Here is a 20286-nt window from a genome sequence, read left to right as displayed (position 1 = left end):
AAAAAGAAGTTGACAATGAAGGGTTTTGGTCAGTTTGGGAGCAGATATATGGTTAAAAGCAAAAGCAGGCATGTACAATACATCAGTGATGTAAAAAGATCGGTTAAATTATATAGTGCCTGAAAAACTAGTGGCAACAAGGCTACCATTTGGTAATTTAATGGTGATGGGCTTAATTCTTTCGAGGCATTGAAAATATTTTTGTGTATAACACACATGATCGATTGCACCAGTATCCAATATGAAAGTTTCAGGCTGAAATGAGTTGGGAAATATGCAGATAATACCTGAGCCTAGATTAGGTTGAGAGGTTAGGTGATTGGTTATGAGACTATGAATGTGATGATTCTAGGAGTAAGGCCAACAAAGCTTTATGCTAGTCTAGAGTAAAAGCCAAAGCATGAGAATCTTGTGCATTTGCTTCAGAAAACTCACTTGATTGCTCTTCAGACCTATCAAGCATACTAGCATATTGGTTGATTGCCTCATCTTGCTTCCAATGAGAGGGATAACCATGCTTTTTGAAACAAGAATCAACAGTATGATTAGTCATTCCACAATGAGTGCAAAAACGATCACCTCGACATCTGCCACCAAAAGATCTACCATCTCTAGTAGTGCCTCTACCACGAGAATTAGAGTTAGGATTGAACTGAGAATGCTGGTTCTGATTGGAATTGGGGATGGCTAGCGCTTTAAATTCATCAAGAGGTGTAATGGCTTGTCTTTCTCGTTGGACAAACAATGAATAAACCTTGCAGATATTAGGAAAGGGGTCCATTAACATGATTTGAGATCGAATTGACGAGTATTGATCATTTAAGCCTTTCAAAAAACGAATAACTTGATCGTTGTCTCTATAGGCACGAATTTTGGTAATGGCAAGGCATGTAGAATCACATGAACATTCAGGAATTGGTCTAAAGTTATCCAATTCTTGCCACAATATCTTCAATTTGGTGTACTGAGAAGAAATAGATGCATCACCTTGTTTCAAAATGCAGATTTCTTCTTAAATATCTGAGATGCGAAAAACATCTCCTTGGTAGAAACGATCTTTCAATTCAATCCACATTTCAGCAGCATTGTTCATCCATAAGATGCTTTGAGCAATCTCTAATTCAACATAATTATTGATCCATGACATGATCATGGTGTTACATTTGTCCCAAGCAACTGAATTATGATCATGATCTGGGGGTCGAGACGTGGAACCATTTGTTGGAAGTTATTAGAGAGATAAGTACAGAATCAACAGATTCAGTATTATACAGCTCAACATAATATTCATTGTAAATAATAATTAGTAATTAGCTATTAAGAATTAGTAATTAGTTGTCTTCTACCATATCTAGAATTAGCATTTAAAGGGAGAATAATTGTTTTGATTCTCAGGCCAGAATTAGGATTATTGATCTGTCCTTGTATTCTATAAATACCTTTCATGTATTACTTACTAAGATATCAAAAGAAATACATATTGTTTATTTCTTTATGGTATCAGTTGCTGGAAGAATTCCTTAGGTTTTTTTCTTTTGCTTCCGTTTTTTTTTCATTTTTCCATCCCACAATGTCTGATCACTCGTCTGATACCGAGTCCCAGCATTCACCCAAACATTCTTCACCTAAAACTGAAATACCTCAATCTGTCAGGACATACCATGAAAACCACCCTGTTCAGATTACAACAATTCGACTGAACGGTCCTAATTATTTTCGGTGGTCACAGTCTGTCCGTTTGTATCTCAGGGGGAGAGGAAAAATTGGCTACATCACTGGAGACAAGAAACAACCAGACAAGGAAGGTGCAGACTACGATAATTGGGATGCTGAAAATTCCATGGTCATGACATGGTTAGTCAATTCCATGACTGAAGAGATAGGTGCAAACTATCTTTGTTATGCTACTGCAAAAGATCTTTGGGAAAGTGTCGCTCAGATGTATTCTGATTTGGACAACCAATCCCAAATTTATGAATTAACTCTCCAGCTTGGAGAAATTCGTCAAACTGAAGATTCTGTTACGAAATACTTCAATTGTCTCAAGCGTATTTGGCAAGATTTGGATCTGTTCAATGTATATGAGTGGAAGTCACCCGAGAACTGCAAGCACTACAAGAAGATGGTGGATGTTCATCGTGTCTTCAAGTTTCTTGCAGGTCTAAATATTGAGTTTGATGAGGTTCGTGGCCGAATTCTTGGCAGAAATCCTATCCCTCCAATGGGTGAAGTATTTGCTGAAGTGCGTCGCGAAGAGAGTCGCAGGCAGGTGATGCTTGGAAAAAAGGCTGTCATTGTCCCTCCACCAGTCGAAGGATCTGCACTGGCAGTTCCTTTAGTCAATCGCAAACCTTTCCCTAATCCACGAGGTGGTGACAAGAACCATTTAGTTTGCGACTACTGTGGTCAAAATCGTCACACCCGGCAAAACTGTTTCAAACTACATGGTAGGCCAAATAACAGAAAGGCTGGAAGGTTTGGTGACCGCCCTACTTCTACAACCAATGAGGCTGACTCGTCTCCATTTACTAAGGAGCAAATGGATCACCTTTTTAAACTTCTAAAGTTCAATTCATCACCTACTGTTGCTGTTGGAACTGTGGCACAAACAGGTAAGAATTCTTGGGCATTATCTGTCCAAAACCACTCCAACCCTTGGATAATAGATTCAGGGGCATCTGAACATATGACCAATTGCTCTCATTTATTCAATTCCTATTTCCCTTGTTCAGGGTCTGAAAAAGTAAGGATTGCTGATGGTAGTTATTCTAGTATTGCAGGCAAAGGCAGCATAAAAATTTCAGAGCAAATTACTTTGCAATCTGTTTTACACGTTCCTAAATTTGCTTGCAATCTTCTATCTGTTCATAAATTGTCTAAGGACACTAATTGTTCTGTCATTTTTCGTTCTTCCACTTGTGTTTTTCAGGACCAGAACTCGGGGAAGATGATTGGAACTGCTAGAGGGATGAATGGATTGTACTACTTTGATGAAACTCCTCTTGGAAATGCAATGGTTTTTGGTTTAAACAGTGCAACTTTACCTCCCGTTTCAGATCAAGTTATGTTATGGCATAAAAGATTAGGCCATCCTAGTTTCCCTTATCTTAAGTATTTATTTCCAAAATTTTCCAAAGAAATAAATTCCTCTCAATTTCATTGTGAAGCTTGTCACTTAGCTAAAGATCATCGCGTATCTTTTACTTCAAAAGTGTATTCTGCTTCATAACCTTTTCATTTAATCCATAGTGATGTTTGGGGTCCTTCAAAAATTAAAACCATGTCTCGAAAAAAATGGTTTGTGACATTTATTGATGACCATACACGTGTGTGTTGGGTTTATCTCTTAGAAAAAAAATCTGAAGTAGAACAAAGGTTTAAAGATTTTTTCAAATGATTGAAAACCAATTTCAAACTAAGATTGGCATTCTAAGGTCTGACAATGGCACTGAATATTTCAACAAATATCTAAGTACATTCTTAGTAGCTAAGGGGATAATTCATCAATCCACTTGTCGTGATACTCCACAACAAAACGGTATTGCTGAAAGAAAAAATAGACATCTCCTTGAAGTTACTAGAGCTATTATGTTTTCTATGAATGTACCTAAATATCTTTGGGGAAATGCCTTATTAACTGCTTGTTACCTCATCAATAGAATGCCATCCCGTGTTTTAAAATATGAGACTCCTGTGCAAGTTTTACAAAATTATTTTCCCACATCTCGCATCATTGCGGATCTTCCCCTTAAAGTTTTTGGTTGTGTTTGTTATGTCTACATCCCAAATATTTTCTGTTCCAAATTGGATCCTAAAGCTGAAAAATGTGTTTTTCTTGGCTACGCTTCAATTAAAAAGGGCTACAAATGTTTTAACCCAATAACAAAGAAATTTTTTGAAAGTATGGATGTCAATTTTGTTAAAAATCAACCTTTTTTTAATAAAAATTCTCTTCAGGGGGAGAATCATTGTGTTGATAATGAAGATAATTTTTGGGAAACTTTACCTGCACTGGATGATATTGTGACTACAAATCATCCAGAACCCAAAATGCTTAATCTTGAATTGTCGGATAATATAATGTCTGAAACAGGGGGAGAAAAACTGATTGAGGATCATAATCCTCAACTTCAAGTGTATGTCCGAAAAAGGTTTCACAAAGGTATTACAAATCCAATTGTCTCTCCGGAAAAAATCCAATCTGATTTGCCAAGTGAAGGTCCTACTGAAACTTCTCCTTCTAGTTCTTCATCTGGTAATCCATCTTACTCTTCCGATGATTTACTGGATTTGTCTTTTCCTGATATGAATCTTCCTATTGCTTTGAGAAAAAAAAATCCTGACCTTAATATCCCAATTGCTGATAGGAAACGTACTCGAACATGCACTAAACACCCCATGTCTAATTACTTGTCATATGACAAGTTATCACACACTCACAAGGCATATGTGTCTAGGATTTCGAATTTGTTTGTGCCCAGAACTATTCAAGAAGCATTAGGTGATCCGAATTGGAAATTAGCAGTGAAAGAAGAGATGGATGCTCTAAGAAAAAATAATACTTGGAGTATCACTGTTCTACCTCATAACAAAAGGGCAGTTGGATGTAAATGGGTCTTTACAGTGAAATGCAAGGCTGATGGAAATGTAGAAAGGTACAAAGCAAGGCTAGTAGCAAAAGGTTTTACTCAAACTCATGGTATAGACTACCAAGAGACCTTTGCCCCTGTTGCTAAGATTAATTCCATCAGAATTCTTCTCTCTCTTGCAGTAAATTTCAATTGGCCACTACATCAATTTGATGTTAAAAATGATTTTTTGAATGGAGAATTACATGAAGAAGTATATATGAGTTTACCTCCTGGATTTGAAGAAAATCTTGGACGGGACAAAGTCTGCAAATTGAAAAAGTCCTTATATGGATTAAAACAATCACCAAGGGCCTGGTTTGAAAGATTTGGAAGTGTTGTTAAGAAACATGGTTTCACCCAAAGTCAAGCAGATCACACATTGTTCTTTAAGCATTCAGATGAAGGTAAGATTGCTATTTTAATTGTGTATGTCGATGATATTATCATTACAGGAGATGATGTTAACGAGATAGGTGATCTAAAGAGAAGACTTGAAGCTGAATTTGATATCAAAGACCTTGGAAAATTAAAGTATTTTCTCGGGATGGAGTTCGCAAGGTCTAGGGAGGGAATCTTTCTCAACCAACGCAAATATATACTTGATTTACTCACAGAAACAGGGATGACAGGATGTAAAGCAGCAGAAACACCAATGGATCCCAATATAAAACTGAAGGCAACATCTAAAGATGAAGTGGTAAATAGGGAACGCTACCAACGACTGGCCGGTAGACTAATTTATTTGTCTCATACAAGGCCTGATATAGCCTTTGCAGTAAGTGTGATAAGTCAATTTATGCATGCACCAGGACCTACTCATTTTGAAGCTATTTTCAGAATATTGAGATATTTAAAAGGAACTCCAGGGAAGGGATTGATGTTCAAAAACAGCGGGCATATACAAGTGGAAGCTTACACAGATGCTGATTGGGCAGGTAATATAAATGACAGGAGGTCTACTTCAGGCTATTGTACTTTTGTAGGTGGAAACTTAGTTACATGGAGAAGTAAAAAACAAAATGTCATAGCTAGGAGCAGTGCAGAGGCTGAATTCCGCTCCGTGGCCCATGGTTTTTGTGAAGTATTATGGATTAAAAAATTCATGGAGGAATTAAAGGTCTCTAGCCCAACACCAATTAAAGTCTACTGTGATAATAAGGCAGCTATTTCCATTGCCCATAATCCTGTCCTACACGACAGAACGAAACATGTTGAAGTGGACAAGCACTTCATTAAAGAAAAAATTGACAGTGGTGAAATTTGTATGGCCTATGTACCTACCACAAGTCAAGTGGCAGATGTTCTCACAAAGAGTCTTCCAAAGAGACAATTTGATGATATGGTGAGCAAGCTTGCAATGAATGATATATTCATGCCAACTTGAGGGGGAGTGTTGGAAGTTATTAGAGAGATAAGTACAGAATCAACAGATTCAGTATTATACAGCTCAACATAATATTCATTGTAAATAATAATTAGTAATTAGCTATTAAGAATTAGTAATTAGTTGTCTTCTACCATATTTAGAATTAGCATTTAAAGGGAGAATAATTGTTTTGATTCTCAGGCCAAAATTAGGATTATTGATTTGTCCTTGTATTCTATAAATACCTTTCATGTATTACTTACTAAGATATCAAAAGAAATACATATTGTTTATTTCTTTACCATTGATGAAATGGAGCTTGTTCTTAGATCTCAGCGCCATAGTCATGGAGCGCGACCAAGAATGGTAATTATTGCTAGAAAGAATAGGAGTAACAAGTATTAAGGCTGGATTCTAATTAGGATGCATGAAGTAAGTGTTAAGAGTATCGGTTTGATAACCTTTGTGATTGGCATGTGAACCAGGTCCATCACTGTCGCTGCTGTTTGAGGAGCTTGAAGACGACATGATGAAAAACACGAATGAAGTAAGGGAATCGATTCAAATGAAGAATCAAAGAGGGAGATTGATGAGCTTCAATCACAGCGGAAGGATATATTCACAGGTCGATGATACCATGTGAAGATGCAAGCTATCCAAGTCATGTCATGGAAAGAACAAGCTTTGACTATGCCTTGAAGAAGAAGAAAGAAAAAATAGCAAGCATTCAATAATGAAGAAAGAAGGAAAAATATATTAATCAATCTCAAACTATTACATGAACAATGTGTTCCTTATATATTAAGGAATGTGTAACTAACTAACTAATTTGAAGATAACTAACTTAGAGTTAGTTATTTCTGTTTTGGCATAGTAGTTACATTGGCATGTGCATTATCTATATTGTCATCATCTCTGTCATCATTAACCGTAATGGATCCTGCAATTGAAGATGTACACCATTTTAGTCAAGTTTGAACTTTTGATGCCAGCTTCTTTTCTAGAAATGTTTTATCACTACAGAAAAAGAATATTGAAATCAAAATGTACAAAATAAGATGTAAATAATCAATTAATTGAAAGCATCATCTTCACAATGAAGTGTGACACATACATATTATATATTACATTAGAACGAAAGTTTAAGAACTTACTTGATTGTACAAACCAAAGCCATGATTGATTCATATTCCATGCATAATCAACATCAACATGGGATGTCTGCATTTGTAAGGCAAAAGAAAATGATATTTTAAAGACTAGACAACTTCCCAGTCATACTATTAGACAACTATTAAGAAATGTAGTTTGGTCTAACTAAATCCTACATAACCGACTTGTAAGGTGAGGATTGCCCCCACTTATAAGAACATGTTCAAGCCATATATTGTCCGATGTGAGACTCTTAACGCACTCATTCACGTCCAAGAGTGGACATCTGGGGCGTGAAAATAAATGGTGGGTGGCCCGATAGCGAAAACTTGATAGCAGATGATTCATCGGATCTTAAACAATACTCTGATACCATATTAAGAAATGTTATTGGGCCTAACTCAACTGTACAAAACCGATTTATAGGATGAGGATTGCCCCCACTTATGAGACATGTTCAAATCATATATTATTCGATCTGAGACTCTTAACAACAACCATATTTATTGTTCCAAAAATATAGAGATTCGTGCTTGAATAATCATAACCTGAAAATGTGAAATAAATAGTTTGCTTTGTAGTTCAACTGATGTAGTTTAATTGATGGAAGCGTCCATTTGACCATGTACAACAAACTGCAAACCAACTTCAAGCTTACTAAATCCAGTTTTCATCAACTCCAATGCCGGGGATGTGGGAAATTTGCGGGTATTTCACGCGGCACTGTTCTTTCAGCAAAGGACATGCAGAGATATAAAGTTCTGTTAGAGAAGCAGGCAGCCTTTCTCCCACTATATTCTCCAGCTTGGGGCAGAATAAAATTCTTAATGTTTGCAGGGAAGTGAGGTGGAGAAGCCCCGTGCAATCCAACGTGTGCAAACTTGAACAGTTAGATATCTGCAGGTAGGTAAGGGAGGGAGGCAGCAATGCATAACCCTTCTTCGGAAAGTACTCGACACCATCACATGGACCATCAATGGAAAGATGGGTAAGCATGTCCATTGAAGCTAGAGATGAGCTCATCAGTAATTTTTCGCAATTCCCAATCCAAATTGTTCTCAAGCTAGGCGGCATACCCCCTTCAGAAAATGTCTCGAATTTTGGACAATCATATACACACACACTTTCTAACTTTGGGAGAAGAGTACAAGGCAATGATTTTAAATTGACACATTTGTAGACATACAATGATTTCAAGTTGGGTGCAGACAGTCCTTCTCTTGGGAATGATACAAATTTGGGGCAGTCACTAATTTCGATATTAATGAGATTTTGAAGAACCTTTGAAACAGAAAGACATTCTATGTTTTCACAGTGGCAGATTAGCAGATGATGGAGGTTGGGAAGGGTATCCAGTGGGAGGGATATGAGAGAATCACAACTCCTATCTATGTGAAGAAACTTAAGTGACTCATGGCCGTGATTTTGCTTTGGGAAATTTAGATTACTAAAATTTGTGATGGACAAACTCTCTAAGGATGAGGGTAAACAATCTCTTGGAAACGATATCGCGGAAGAACAATCATTGATGACTAATTTTTTAAGAGAAATTGATGGGGTGATGGCAATGGCTTCAAAGACAGACTCTGTCACCTCTCTTCCTCCAACATATAACTCTTCCAATGAAAGGGGTAGCTCATTCAAGGCTACTTTATTGCTTTCAAATATGTATAACTTGCATATGGCAGGAGCCCTTGGGAGAGAAGAAACAAGCTGGTTGCATCCTCTAATATCAATTGTTTCCAAAACAGGAAGGTAAGATGGCAAATCCCCATGTAATCTGGGACAATCATTAATCGCAATATACTTCAAAACTGGAAAATAAGCATTTGACTCATGAGGATGATGCCACGCTTTCCAACATGACATACCAACAAACTTCAGACGTTCAAGGGAAGGAAAATATGTTCCTGAAAAGGTATCGTCATATTCAGATCCAATAGTCTCCAGCATATTCATTTCCCTGATTGTCAAGACCTTGAGAGAGAATAATTGTCCAAGTGATGGAAGGATACAACAATTCAAACAACCAGACAGAGATACCTCAGTCAAATTTTGGTAGGAAGGATGTCCAACCCATTCTGGAAATAGTGTGCCCCTGTATCCATCAATATCTAGCCTTTTCAAGTTCTTGGAAGGTTGTAACTTTCCAAGTATATCCATCTCACTTTGTGAACTTGTAAAATGGTTCTTTGCATCTTCAGACCATACAAACGATAATTTATCAAGGTACTTTTTATCCATTATCTTTGCCTGTGATGCTTCAAAGCCACTGGTCACGTTCTCTAACTTCCTAATGCAAAGTGATCCGTGAAGATTCAAAAGTGTTCCCAATTCCTTGATCCCTTTCTCTTCCTGCGTTCCCACGACAAAGCAATCCAAATGTTGCAAACTAATCAATTTGCTCATTTCTCTAGGCATATCTTTTAAATTAGTTCCCCAAATTTCCAGATGGCGCAAATTTACAAGATTTTGCATGTCATTAGGAAGCCTTGTTAGACCGTAACAATTGCACAACTTTAATGTTTGTAGATTATACAGGTTACATAATGACTCAGGTAACATCTTTATAGACGTGGAAGAGAGATCCAAATAACGCAAATGGATTAGTTCATCAATTGAATTAAGAAATGCATTAACAATACCTTCAAAGTTGCCAAATTTCCAAACTCTCAAGTACTTCAAATTTGACAAATTGAAGCATGGCGCTTTTTCATTGTTGAATGGATCATGCAATGAATAGATTGGCAAGATTGTTCTTAGGCATTTTAATCTGTCGAAAATATCAAAGTTTGTTGAAATTGGATCACTGAACTTGGAAAATGACAAATGACGAGTCTTGGTACCAATCTTCGTATCTTTCCCAAGTACTTCTGTTCTAAAATAGAATTTTCCACCAAGCCATGTTGCCAAATCATGCACAAGATCATGCATTACAAAATACTCATTACGAGAATGTTGAAAAAATGATTTGGAAGCTAAGTCATTAAAATACCCATAACCAACTTCTTCTAAAGTCTTGTTATGTTCTGAAGTATGTAAAAGATCCTCCGCCATCCACAACAAGATTAGTTCATTTTTATCAAATTGATGATCCTTGGGAAACAATGAACAATATACAAAGCAACGTTTTAAATAGGGAGGGAGATAATGATAACTAATTCTCAATGCCGGAATGATCTTACTCTTATTCTCCCAAATATTATTATTCAGTATACTATTCCAATCCCTGATGTCACGTTTTTCTCGCAACAAGCGGCCAAGTGACTGTGCTGCTAAAGGTAATCCCTTACATTTTCTAACAATCTCTTTGCCAATTTTTTGGAGATCCCTATTCTGATCTGGAGAAAGGCAAGCATTGTTTGCAAACACGGACCAACAATCTTCCTCAGACAATTGGTGAAGAGAGTAAGGTTGAATAGTTTGGACCATAGAAGCAACTTTTTCAATACGGGTAGTAACAAGAATTTTACTTCCCATAGTTCCATATTGAAGAGGCTTTAAAAGAGAATTCCAAGAGTCGTCATCCTCGGTCCAGACATCATCCAAAACAATTAAGAACCTCTTTCCGGTCAGCTTTTCCTTCAAATCTCGATGAAGGATATTCAAGTTATTTGTGTTACAAGCACTTCCCACTTCCTCCGCGATGAGCTTTGTAACCTTCAAAACATCAAAATCATCAGAAACACAAACCCATGCTTGAACATCAAACTCTTGCTTTATGCTGTCGTGGTTGTACACAAATTGGGCTAAAGTTGTTTTTCCAAGGCCACCCATGCCAACAATGGGGATGACAGCAGTGTTATGATGATTCAAGAGTAATTTGAGTATGGCCTGTTTGTCATGATCCCTACCAAATAGGATAGATCTGTCTTGTAAAGAGGTTGATGGAGTTCTCCAGGATGAGTGGTGAGTTGCAATGTGTTGAAGACCAATAATATGTTTAAGTTTGAGAATGGATTCAAGTCTAGCAACTATATGTTCCAACTTATGAACCATATCCCTTTCTTCAAAGTTGAAAAGGCGAGAGAAGTAGTTAACAGTAGTCACCTGCTTGTTGTTCTTGGAAAGAGCAGCTTTGGTAGAGATGTGGTCGAGAATGTCATCAGCAACATAGAGAGCATCTTTGAGATCATCAAGCCAGTTGTTAACAGCAGAGTCAGGAATCTGCTTCTGTTCAGCATCGTTAAGCACCGCTTCAACGGCGTAAAGAGTATTCTTCAACCGTTGAACCAAATTGACATCAATTTTCTTTCCACGGATCAAGTCAACAACTTCAGGAGAGGCAAGTCTGTCGAGGACGACTTCAATGAAAGCAGAAAGAAATGCTTCGCCAACAGCAACCACCGCCATGGATACAATGAAGAAGATTAGATTGGACAGGAAGAGAGGAAGTTAGAGATTGATTTGTAGATGCAATAGTGTTGCTTTACCAAAGTGTGTAGTAATCTATAATATTGTGACTCTTGGTTGACACATATTGTGAACAAAGTCTACGAGAGAAGTGCCGTATTGTGAAATCATACAATATTTTATGTAGTATAATAATGAGGTTAGTGAAAGATAAATTACAACAATGTCGACAAATGTCGCAATATGACTCTCATTCTAAAGCCCTGTGAACAAATAAGGATTTAAATATGTTTAATATTCTCGAGAGGCCGCTATAGTGTTCTGCACCGCTAAGGCTCTTCGCGTAATGGGATAGCCTGCTATTGGCAGCCATTGACTATTTGTCTCACTATTGTAACTCAAATAGGGGCAGTATGAGCTAAGAAATTAATCTTAAACTGTGTGTGACTTCTCCAGAATCAGGATTACAACAACATGGTTGAAGTAACCGTGTTTGGACAGTCACGATCCACTTAAAAGAATAAAAAAAACCTAACATGGTGAGATGCATTTCAAGGAAGAAAAATACCGAGAAGAATTCCATAAATTGAAAACAAAATGAAAATAGAGTTGTTGAAAGAGTAAGTAAATAGGGAAGAATGGATAACCTTCCATCAACTCATCTTCATCGATTTCATAATAGATACCATGAACCATAAACAAAACCAGAGTTTAAAATAAGAGAGGGAGATATGATAACTAATTTTTAAGGGTCGAATGATATTACTCTTATTAACTTACCATAAACCTTCAATAACGATTATTTGTATATTAAAAATTAAACAAGAAATCATTCAAGCATCCGACCTTAGTTCAGTTGGTAGAGCGGAGGACTGTAGTTGGAGTACCAATCTGAAATCCTTAGGTCACTGGTTCGAATCCGGTAGGTCGGAGTCTTTTTATATTAAATATTATTTTGAATCTATTACACTGGTTTGATATTTAATGGAGCAATAGAGCGTGTAGCGGAAGGGTTTTCTTTTTTTTTAAATGTGAATTTATTAAAGACTTATCTCTATTTTATTTTATTTTGGTGAATTTGAGTTTTTTTATATGAATCATCTTACAAAATTTTAAAAATTAACAATAAATGAATAATAATTTTAAATACTTTACTGATTGATGTCATTTGTGTTAGAATTAATTTATATTTTTAGAAATTTGTTAATAAAGTTTGTTAGAAGGTATTTTAGTATTTCTCATAAAATCTCACTTGTATTTAAGCAAGTGAGTGGTGTGAATAAAATGGACATTTATTCATTTTGTTGTGTGTGTGCATTGTGTAACAATTTCAAGAGTAATGGAAGTTTGTTATTATTCCTTATTTTCTCTCTTGTTTATTGTTCATCTTTATTATCTTGTGCATCAACTATTGGCATCAGAGTCTGGTTCAGATTCACAGGGAAACACGGGTGAAACGGTGAGGCGTTGTGTGATTGATTTATGTTCGGAGAATTCGTGTTGAATTTATGTTCAGAATCACATATCTTGATTATGCGGGATTAGGAAACACTATGTTTAGGTGAGATTTGAGTGTATTGCACAAGGTTGAAGATGAACTTAAACAATCTAAGCACCAAGCTTCCAGTGTTCGATGGTAAGAACTGGAATAGTTGGGTGATTCAGATTCGTGTGTTGTTTGGAGTTGAAGATATTCTTGATCTCATCAACGACGGTTACGTTCAGGGTGCACTTCTAGAAAATGCAACGGATGTGTAGAGAAATGCTTAGTGTGATCTGAGGAAGAAGGATCTAAAGGTGTTGTTCTACATCTACCAGTGTGTGGATGTGAACGTGTTTAAGAAAATAGCTAATTCAACGACTGCGAAGGTTGTGTGGGACACACTAGTGCGGTGATGCATCAGTGAAGAATAGCTAATTCCGAGAAGGTTTGCATAGTTTGACATGCTGCAAGATACTGAAGTAGATTCAGAAGGGGAAGTTATTCACAGTGCCATGTTAACAGACTCTGAAGCCGTGAGTATGGAAGAAGCTCTCAAGAAAAACATTTGGGTGAAAGCCATGAAAGAAGAACTTGATGCCATAGAGAGAAACAAAACTTGGAAGCTGACAGGACTTCCAAAGAACAAGAAAGACATCGACATAAGATGGGTTTATAAGGTGAAGCTAAGGTCAGATGGATCAATTGACAAACACAGAGTAAGGTTAGTTGTGAGAGGTTTTCTACGGAAACTTAGGTTAGATTACTCTGAAGTGTTTACGCCTGTAGCAAGACATGAAACAATCATACTGGTGATTGCGGTAACTGCTAACAGGAATTGGCCTATGATGCATTTAGATGTGAAATATGCATTTCTGGATGGTACATTAGAAGAAGAGGTTTATGTGTCACATAATTATTCTTCACATATTATTCTATTACACTAGTTTGATATTTAATGGAGGACTATAGCGTGTAGGGGAAGGGTTTTCTTTTTTTCTAAATGTGAATTTATTAAAGACTTATATCTATTATATTTTATTTTGGTGAATTTGAGTTTTTTTTATATGAATCATCTTACAAATTTTAAAAAATTAATAATAAATGAATAATAATTTTAAATACTTTACTTATTGATGTCATTTGTGTTAGAATTAATTTATATTTTCAGAAATTTGTTGACAAAGTTTGTTAGAAGGTATTTTAGTATTTCTCCTAAAATCTCACATGTATTTAAGCAAGTGAGTGGTGTGAATAAAATGTACATTTATTCCTTTTGTTGTGTGTGTGTGTGCATTGTGTAACTATTTCAAGAGTAGTGGAAGTTTGTTATTATTCCTTATTTTCTCTCTTGTTTATTGTTCATCTTTATTATCTTGTGCATCAACTATTGGCATCAGAGTCTGGTTCAGATTCACAGGGAAACACGAGTGAAACAGTGAGGCGTTGTATGGTTGATTTATGTTCAGAGAATTCGTGTTGAATTTATGTTCAGAATCACATATCTTGATTATGCGGGATTAGGAAACCCTATGTTTAGGTGAGATCAGAGTGTATTGCACAAGGTTGAAGATGAACGGAAACAATCTGAGCACCAAGCTTCCAGTGTTTGATGGTAAGAACTGGAATAGTTGGGTGATTCAGATTCGTGTGTTGTTTGGAGTTGAATATATTCTTGATCTCATCAACGACGGTTACGTTCAGGATGCACTTCTAGAAAATGCAAAGGATGTGTAGAGAAATGCTTAGCGTGATCTAAGGAAGAAGGATCTAAAGGTGTTGTTCTACATCTACCAGTGTGTGGATATGAACGTGTTTAAGAAAATAGCTAATTCAACGACTGCGAAGGTTGTGTGGGACACACTGGTGCGGTAATGCATCAGTGAAGAATAGCTAATTCTGAGAAGGTTTGTATAGTTTGACATGCTGCAAGATACTGAAGTAGATTCAGAAGGGGAAGTTATTCACTGTGCCATGTTAACAGACTCTGAACCCGTGAGTATGGAATAAGCTCTCAAGAAAAATGTTTGGGTGAAGGCCATGAAAGAAGAACTTGATGCCATAGAGAGAAACAAAACTTGGAAGCTGACAGGACTTCCAAAGAACAAGAAAGGCATCGACGTAAGATGGGTTTATAAGGTGAAGCTAAAGTCAGATGGATCAATTGACAAACACAGAGTAAGGTTAGTTGTGAGAAGTTTTCTACGGAAACTTGGGTTAGATTACTCTGAAGTGTTTGCGCCTGTAGCAAGGCATGAAACAATCATACTGGTGATTGCGGTAATTGCTAACAAGAATTGGCCTATGATGCATTTACACGTGAAATATGCATTTCTGAATGGTACATTAGAATAAGAGGTTTATGTGTCACAACCTCCTGGATTTGAGAGAAAAATCAGGAAGGGATGGTGTACAGATTACACAAAGCTTTGTATGGACTGAAGCAAGAACCCTAGAGCTTGGAATCTTAAAATTAATTCATTTTTCAAGAACCAAGGATTTCAGAAATATGAGATTGAGTATAGTTTCTATGTTCAACATACTTCTGAAGGCAATATGATTCTGGTGTGTCTGTATGTTGATGAGATATTGCTAACAGGAACTTGCGAACATGAGATGTCTAAGTTCAAGAATGAGTTGATGAATGGGTCTAAGATGACTGATCTAGGAAATATGGTTTATTTTCTAGGGATGGAGACTATGTACTTTGAGAAAGGCATAATTTTACATCAACTGAAATATGAACTTGAGCTTCTAAAGAGGTTTGAGTTGTTGAACTGTAAAGTTGTTGTCACACCTACTAATACAAATCAGAAATTGGATTCTGATTCTGAAGGTGATGATGTAGATGTAACAACGTTCAATCAATTGGTAGGGTCTCTGAGGTATTTGTGTATTACCATACATGATATTTGCTATACGGTTGGAATAGTGAGTAGGTTTATGAGTAAACTGAAGTGGTCTCATTACCAAGTTGTTGTCAAAATTATGAGGTATATAAAGGGAACTCTGAAGTATGGAGTTTTGTTCCCTTCTGGTGCTGAAACCGACTCAGAACTTCTAAGTTACTCAGATTCTGATTGGCGTGGAGACAGAGTTGATAGAAGAATTATTTCTGGATACTTGTTTAAGTTTCTGGGAAGTCCTATTTCTTGTGGTTCCAAGAAGCAAACAATTGTTGCTTTGTCAACCTGTGAATCAGAATATATTGCAGGTGTTGTGACTACATGTCAAGTTATTTGACTTCTGAATTTATTGCAGGATCTGAAGATCAAAGTAAATAAGCCTCTGAAGCTGATGATTGATAACAAGTCTGCAATCAATCTTTCCAAGAACCCAGTGTTGCATGGAAGAATCAAACATATTTAGACTAAGTATCACTTTATGATAAATAAGGTTCAGAATTGAGTGTTAGAAGTTATGCACTGTAGCACCCAGAAGTAGCTGGCAGATGTTCTGACAAAGGCGATCAAGACTGATCAATTTCTCTACTTGAGGGATGAAATTAGTGTTGTTAGTTTTGACTATGCTGAATATGAATTAAGGGATGGTGTTAGAATTAATTCATATTTTCATAAACTTATTAACAAAGTTTGTTAGAGGATATTTTAGTATTTCTCTTAAAGTTCCACTTGCATTTAAGCAAGTGAGTGATGTGAACAAATTATACATTTATTCCTTTTGTAGTGTGTGTGCATTTGTAACTATTTCAAGAGTAGTGGAAGTTTGTTATTATTCTTTAAATTTAACTTGAATAAAATACTTCAAAATTTTATATCATTTAAACAATTTTTCATATTTTTTATCCAAACAATGAATTTTGATCAAGTCATTTTAAATTTCTTCTAAAAATTACTTTCCCTCATTAAATGTTTCATCCAAACACACTCTTAAAAATAATGAGCTCCATTTTATTCACTCCTTAATTATATATATTATTTTTGGTAAAATTAGAAAAGAAAATAAAATATATATGAAATTATCTAGAAAATAGAGTCTCACTAGCGTCAGTTAGCAGGAGAATGATAATTCTAACAAGAGGCTCTACAAAGGACCAATACATTGCATCATTATCAGCCCCGTGGTTTTCTAGATAGTCATGACAAACAATCCCCTCCCTAAGAGTATGAAATGATTAAACTCGTCATTCCCTATAGAGAAGCTCTTTAATATTGTGAAGAATCGTGAAATAGTGTTGTCAAGCATTAATAGACTCTAATATAAGCCTGATAGTAGAGTTGGAGTCAGAATAACACATCAAGTCTTTGATGCCGAGTTCTCAGGTCATTTTCAATCCATGTACAACGTCATCAACTCAAGATGAAGGATGTTCGAATAACTAATATTATCCACAAAATTGTGAACCCAAGCACCATCATCATTTCGAATCAATCCACCAAAATCCGAGATGTCGGGATTACTGAGGCTACTGTTATCAACATTCAAAAGTCATATTACTACTTTTGTATGCATTACATGTAATCATTCTTGTTGGGTGAGACAGATTATGCTTGAGAAAACATTTAGCTAACATATTAGCATAATTCATTGTGATGACTTTCAAAATATATAAAGACATCATTTCATCCACAAGAGACGGTTTTTGAATCAAGTGTCTACCACTGCGCTAAAAAGAATTATCGTTATTAAGGGTGCAACTATATTTCCTTATAGCAAATATCCCTCGACGGAAAGCTTCTAATACATCGTATGCGCCATGGGGTTGGGATGTTAAGCCCATCGAATAACACTGGTGACGATGGATAAATAAATCCAACAATCTATCCCTCAGTAACAGACAAGGGGGAATCGAACCCATGACTTTGCTCTGATACTAAGTTTTAGATTAAACGCCTATCACTACGCTAAAAGTAATTGTTGTTAATGAGTGAGCAACTATATTTCCTTATAGCAAAGAGCCTTCAACAGGTTGCGCCTAACACATCGTAGGCGTCATGGATTTGGATGTTAAGCCCATCAAATCGCACTGATGACACTTGATAAATAAATCCAACAATAGTTTTTTCCTAGTGCGCAAAAACCACCAACAAGCAACCAAAAATATATAGTTGACATTGATGTCATGTCTAATCCAATCATATAAAATATCTCCTTGAAAGAATAAGGGGTCCAAGATGCTAATAGATTTCCAAAAGCGAGTAGAAAATTCAGATTCTCTCTGTGACAAAATGATTTAAGATATCAGAAATAATCCCTTATTGGGAGTTATAAACCTTCTCAAAAATAAGAACATCATCAACAAAAAATAAATGCAATAAAGGGGATCTATTACGAGATAACCTAACAAGTTTTCAATGGCCTTCATCAAATCCCCTAATGATTGTCTATGATAAGAATTTCATGGAGATAACGAAGAGATATGGTGAAAGAGTGTTACCTTGACATAAACCTCTAGTCATAACAAAATTTGGTTGTAATCTCCCATTTCAAAGACTAGACACAGATGAGCTGATTACACAGTGCATGATCAACTTCATGTTATGGGAGGAAACATGTTTCGTTTCAAACAAAATTATAAAAAAATTCAATTAACATGATCATAAGCTTTTTCAAGATCTATTTTGAACATCATGTCGGTTTTTTTATTTTTAAATTTACGTATAGAATGAATTTCCTCTTGGAGGATAATGGATAGAATTATCAGTTATCTCTTTACCAGGAAAAAAAACTCTGGAAGGGTCAAGCTATTTGATTTAGATAAGAATGCAATTTGTTAACCGTAATCTTCGTAATAAGTTTCTAAATAGTGTTTCACAAGCTAATGAGTCTTAATTTCTTAAAAAAATGGGACAATCTACCTTTGGAATTACTGCGACAAGAGTCTCCGAAAGAGGTGAGTGAAAGCTATTTCTTACGAAAGCATCTAATATAAGTTTGATAGTGTCATCTCCTACCATATTCCAAAATTATTTTTAAAAGATACTCTATAATCCATCAGGATCAGATGCCTTTAAAGGGTTCATTTGATTCAACGTATAAGCAACTTATTCCCTCGTCACTTGTTGAGTTAAAGAGTGTTAGACTTCTTCAGATAGGATCATAGTGATAGTTGAGTCACCCATACTAGCAGGGAGTATATGCAATGTATGGTGTACTCTAAGCCCTGAAACTTATATAAAAAGATTTATTCGACTATTTAAGGTGTCACCAACGACCACCATCCAAAACTCATAAAAAACACGTGACAACACGCAGTGGAAAATCATTTCATAACAACTTTATTTTACACTCCATAAATAAAGTATTAAACTCTAAAACAAAAACAAAAAATCAACATTAATTCAAAAATATAACAAATGTCATGTTCCTGATGTTACAAGATCAGAGCATTATAACCATTAAATTGTGATAAAGTGATAAATAAAATGAAGAATAGCTCCAACAAGCCACCTTTCACACACAACAATAACTTTACTCCTAAGTATCTGCAAGATGTCCATGGTGGACAACATTAAGCAAATGGTTGAGAAATAAAGTTCAATATAAGCAGTGTAAAGAACACAAAGGTAGAGAAATATACAACATGTCATACATTTAATACACAACCACGTCACCATAATTTCACACCCATTCACAATAATATGAAAGTATATGTAATGTAACTCATGACACAACATGACATTATACATGTGGTATCAACTCAACGTTTTATTCTCTCTAGAACCGGATCCCCCCCTCTGACCATAAACAACATGCATTGACACACAATAGTAATTCCCCCTTCTGAATTATTATCCATCAATAATAACAATAATACTCACCATTAATAGATAATTAATTACCATATAATCATGCATTTCATGATAACACAAGTCATATTCACATCATATAACATCACCAAACAACAACACCACGTCGAATACATATCCACATAACACTCAATCATGTTAAATCATCTTAACATCAATTTATCATTAATTCATTCATTTATCACAATTAATCATTCATTCGTTACCGTCAAATGTTACGGAACAAGTAAAATAATTAACTTCGTAAATTCCAGCATCCATCTTGTTGGTGTAAGCCCTAGAGGTTAATACTTTTGGTACTTGTATCGAATGATATATTAATAATAAAAGACTTTTTCTTTATTGTGTTTGTTTAATAAAGTACTTAGAATAGCTACTCCGTTTAATATATCAAGTGTGACTTAATCATGAGATCACATTAAACATAAGGACAATATTCTTAAAGTGTCTGTAGTCTAGCTTTATTGTGAAATGAGATAACATTAAAGCATTAAGACTATTTATGTATATAGACTGATGATCACATCTCATGGA

At 35.7% G+C, this 20286-nt stretch overlaps 2 protein-coding genes and 1 non-coding gene across 4 annotated transcripts; 1 reads left to right on the top strand and 2 right to left on the bottom strand.

The window, feature by feature from the left end:
- Positions 1–376: 376 nt before the first annotated feature.
- Positions 377–1153, bottom strand: LOC127115206 (uncharacterized). Its single transcript, XM_051046804.1, has 2 exons — positions 1037–1153; positions 377–964 (listed from the first exon to the last, which is right to left on the bottom strand). Exons 1-2 carry the CDS (start codon positions 1151–1153, stop codon positions 377–379), a joined length of 705 nt encoding a protein of 234 aa, XP_050902761.1.
- A 5578-nt stretch (positions 1154–6731) lies between these two features.
- Positions 6732–12223, bottom strand: LOC127081524 (putative disease resistance protein At3g14460). Of its 2 annotated transcripts, none has more exons than XM_051021781.1 (3): positions 7698–12223; positions 7152–7218; positions 6732–7014 (listed from the first exon to the last, which is right to left on the bottom strand). In XM_051021781.1, the coding sequence occupies exon 1, from the start codon at positions 11500–11502 to the stop codon at positions 7807–7809; it is 3696 nt and encodes a 1231-aa protein (XP_050877738.1). In that variant the 5' UTR covers positions 11503–12223; the 3' UTR covers positions 6732–7014; positions 7152–7218; positions 7698–7806. The 2 variants fall into 2 exon arrangements, with proteins under 2 accessions (XP_050877738.1, XP_050877732.1); XM_051021775.1 differs by having other exon boundaries at positions 6732–6937.
- A 120-nt stretch (positions 12224–12343) lies between these two features.
- Positions 12344–12434, top strand: TRNAY-GUA (transfer RNA tyrosine (anticodon GUA)). Its single transcript is given in 2 exon segments — positions 12344–12380; positions 12399–12434. It is a non-coding gene; the product is annotated as a tRNA-Tyr (tRNA).
- The last annotated feature ends 7852 nt before the right edge of the window (positions 12435–20286 follow it).

Source organism: Lathyrus oleraceus, chromosome 1 (genome assembly GCF_024323335.1).
Source record: "Lathyrus oleraceus cultivar Zhongwan6 chromosome 1, CAAS_Psat_ZW6_1.0, whole genome shotgun sequence".
In the NCBI taxonomy this organism is placed as follows: domain Eukaryota; kingdom Viridiplantae; phylum Streptophyta; class Magnoliopsida; order Fabales; family Fabaceae; genus Lathyrus; species Lathyrus oleraceus.
The sequence above is the reverse complement of the archived record's forward strand: the minus strand, read 5'-3'. Positions and strand labels throughout refer to the sequence as shown.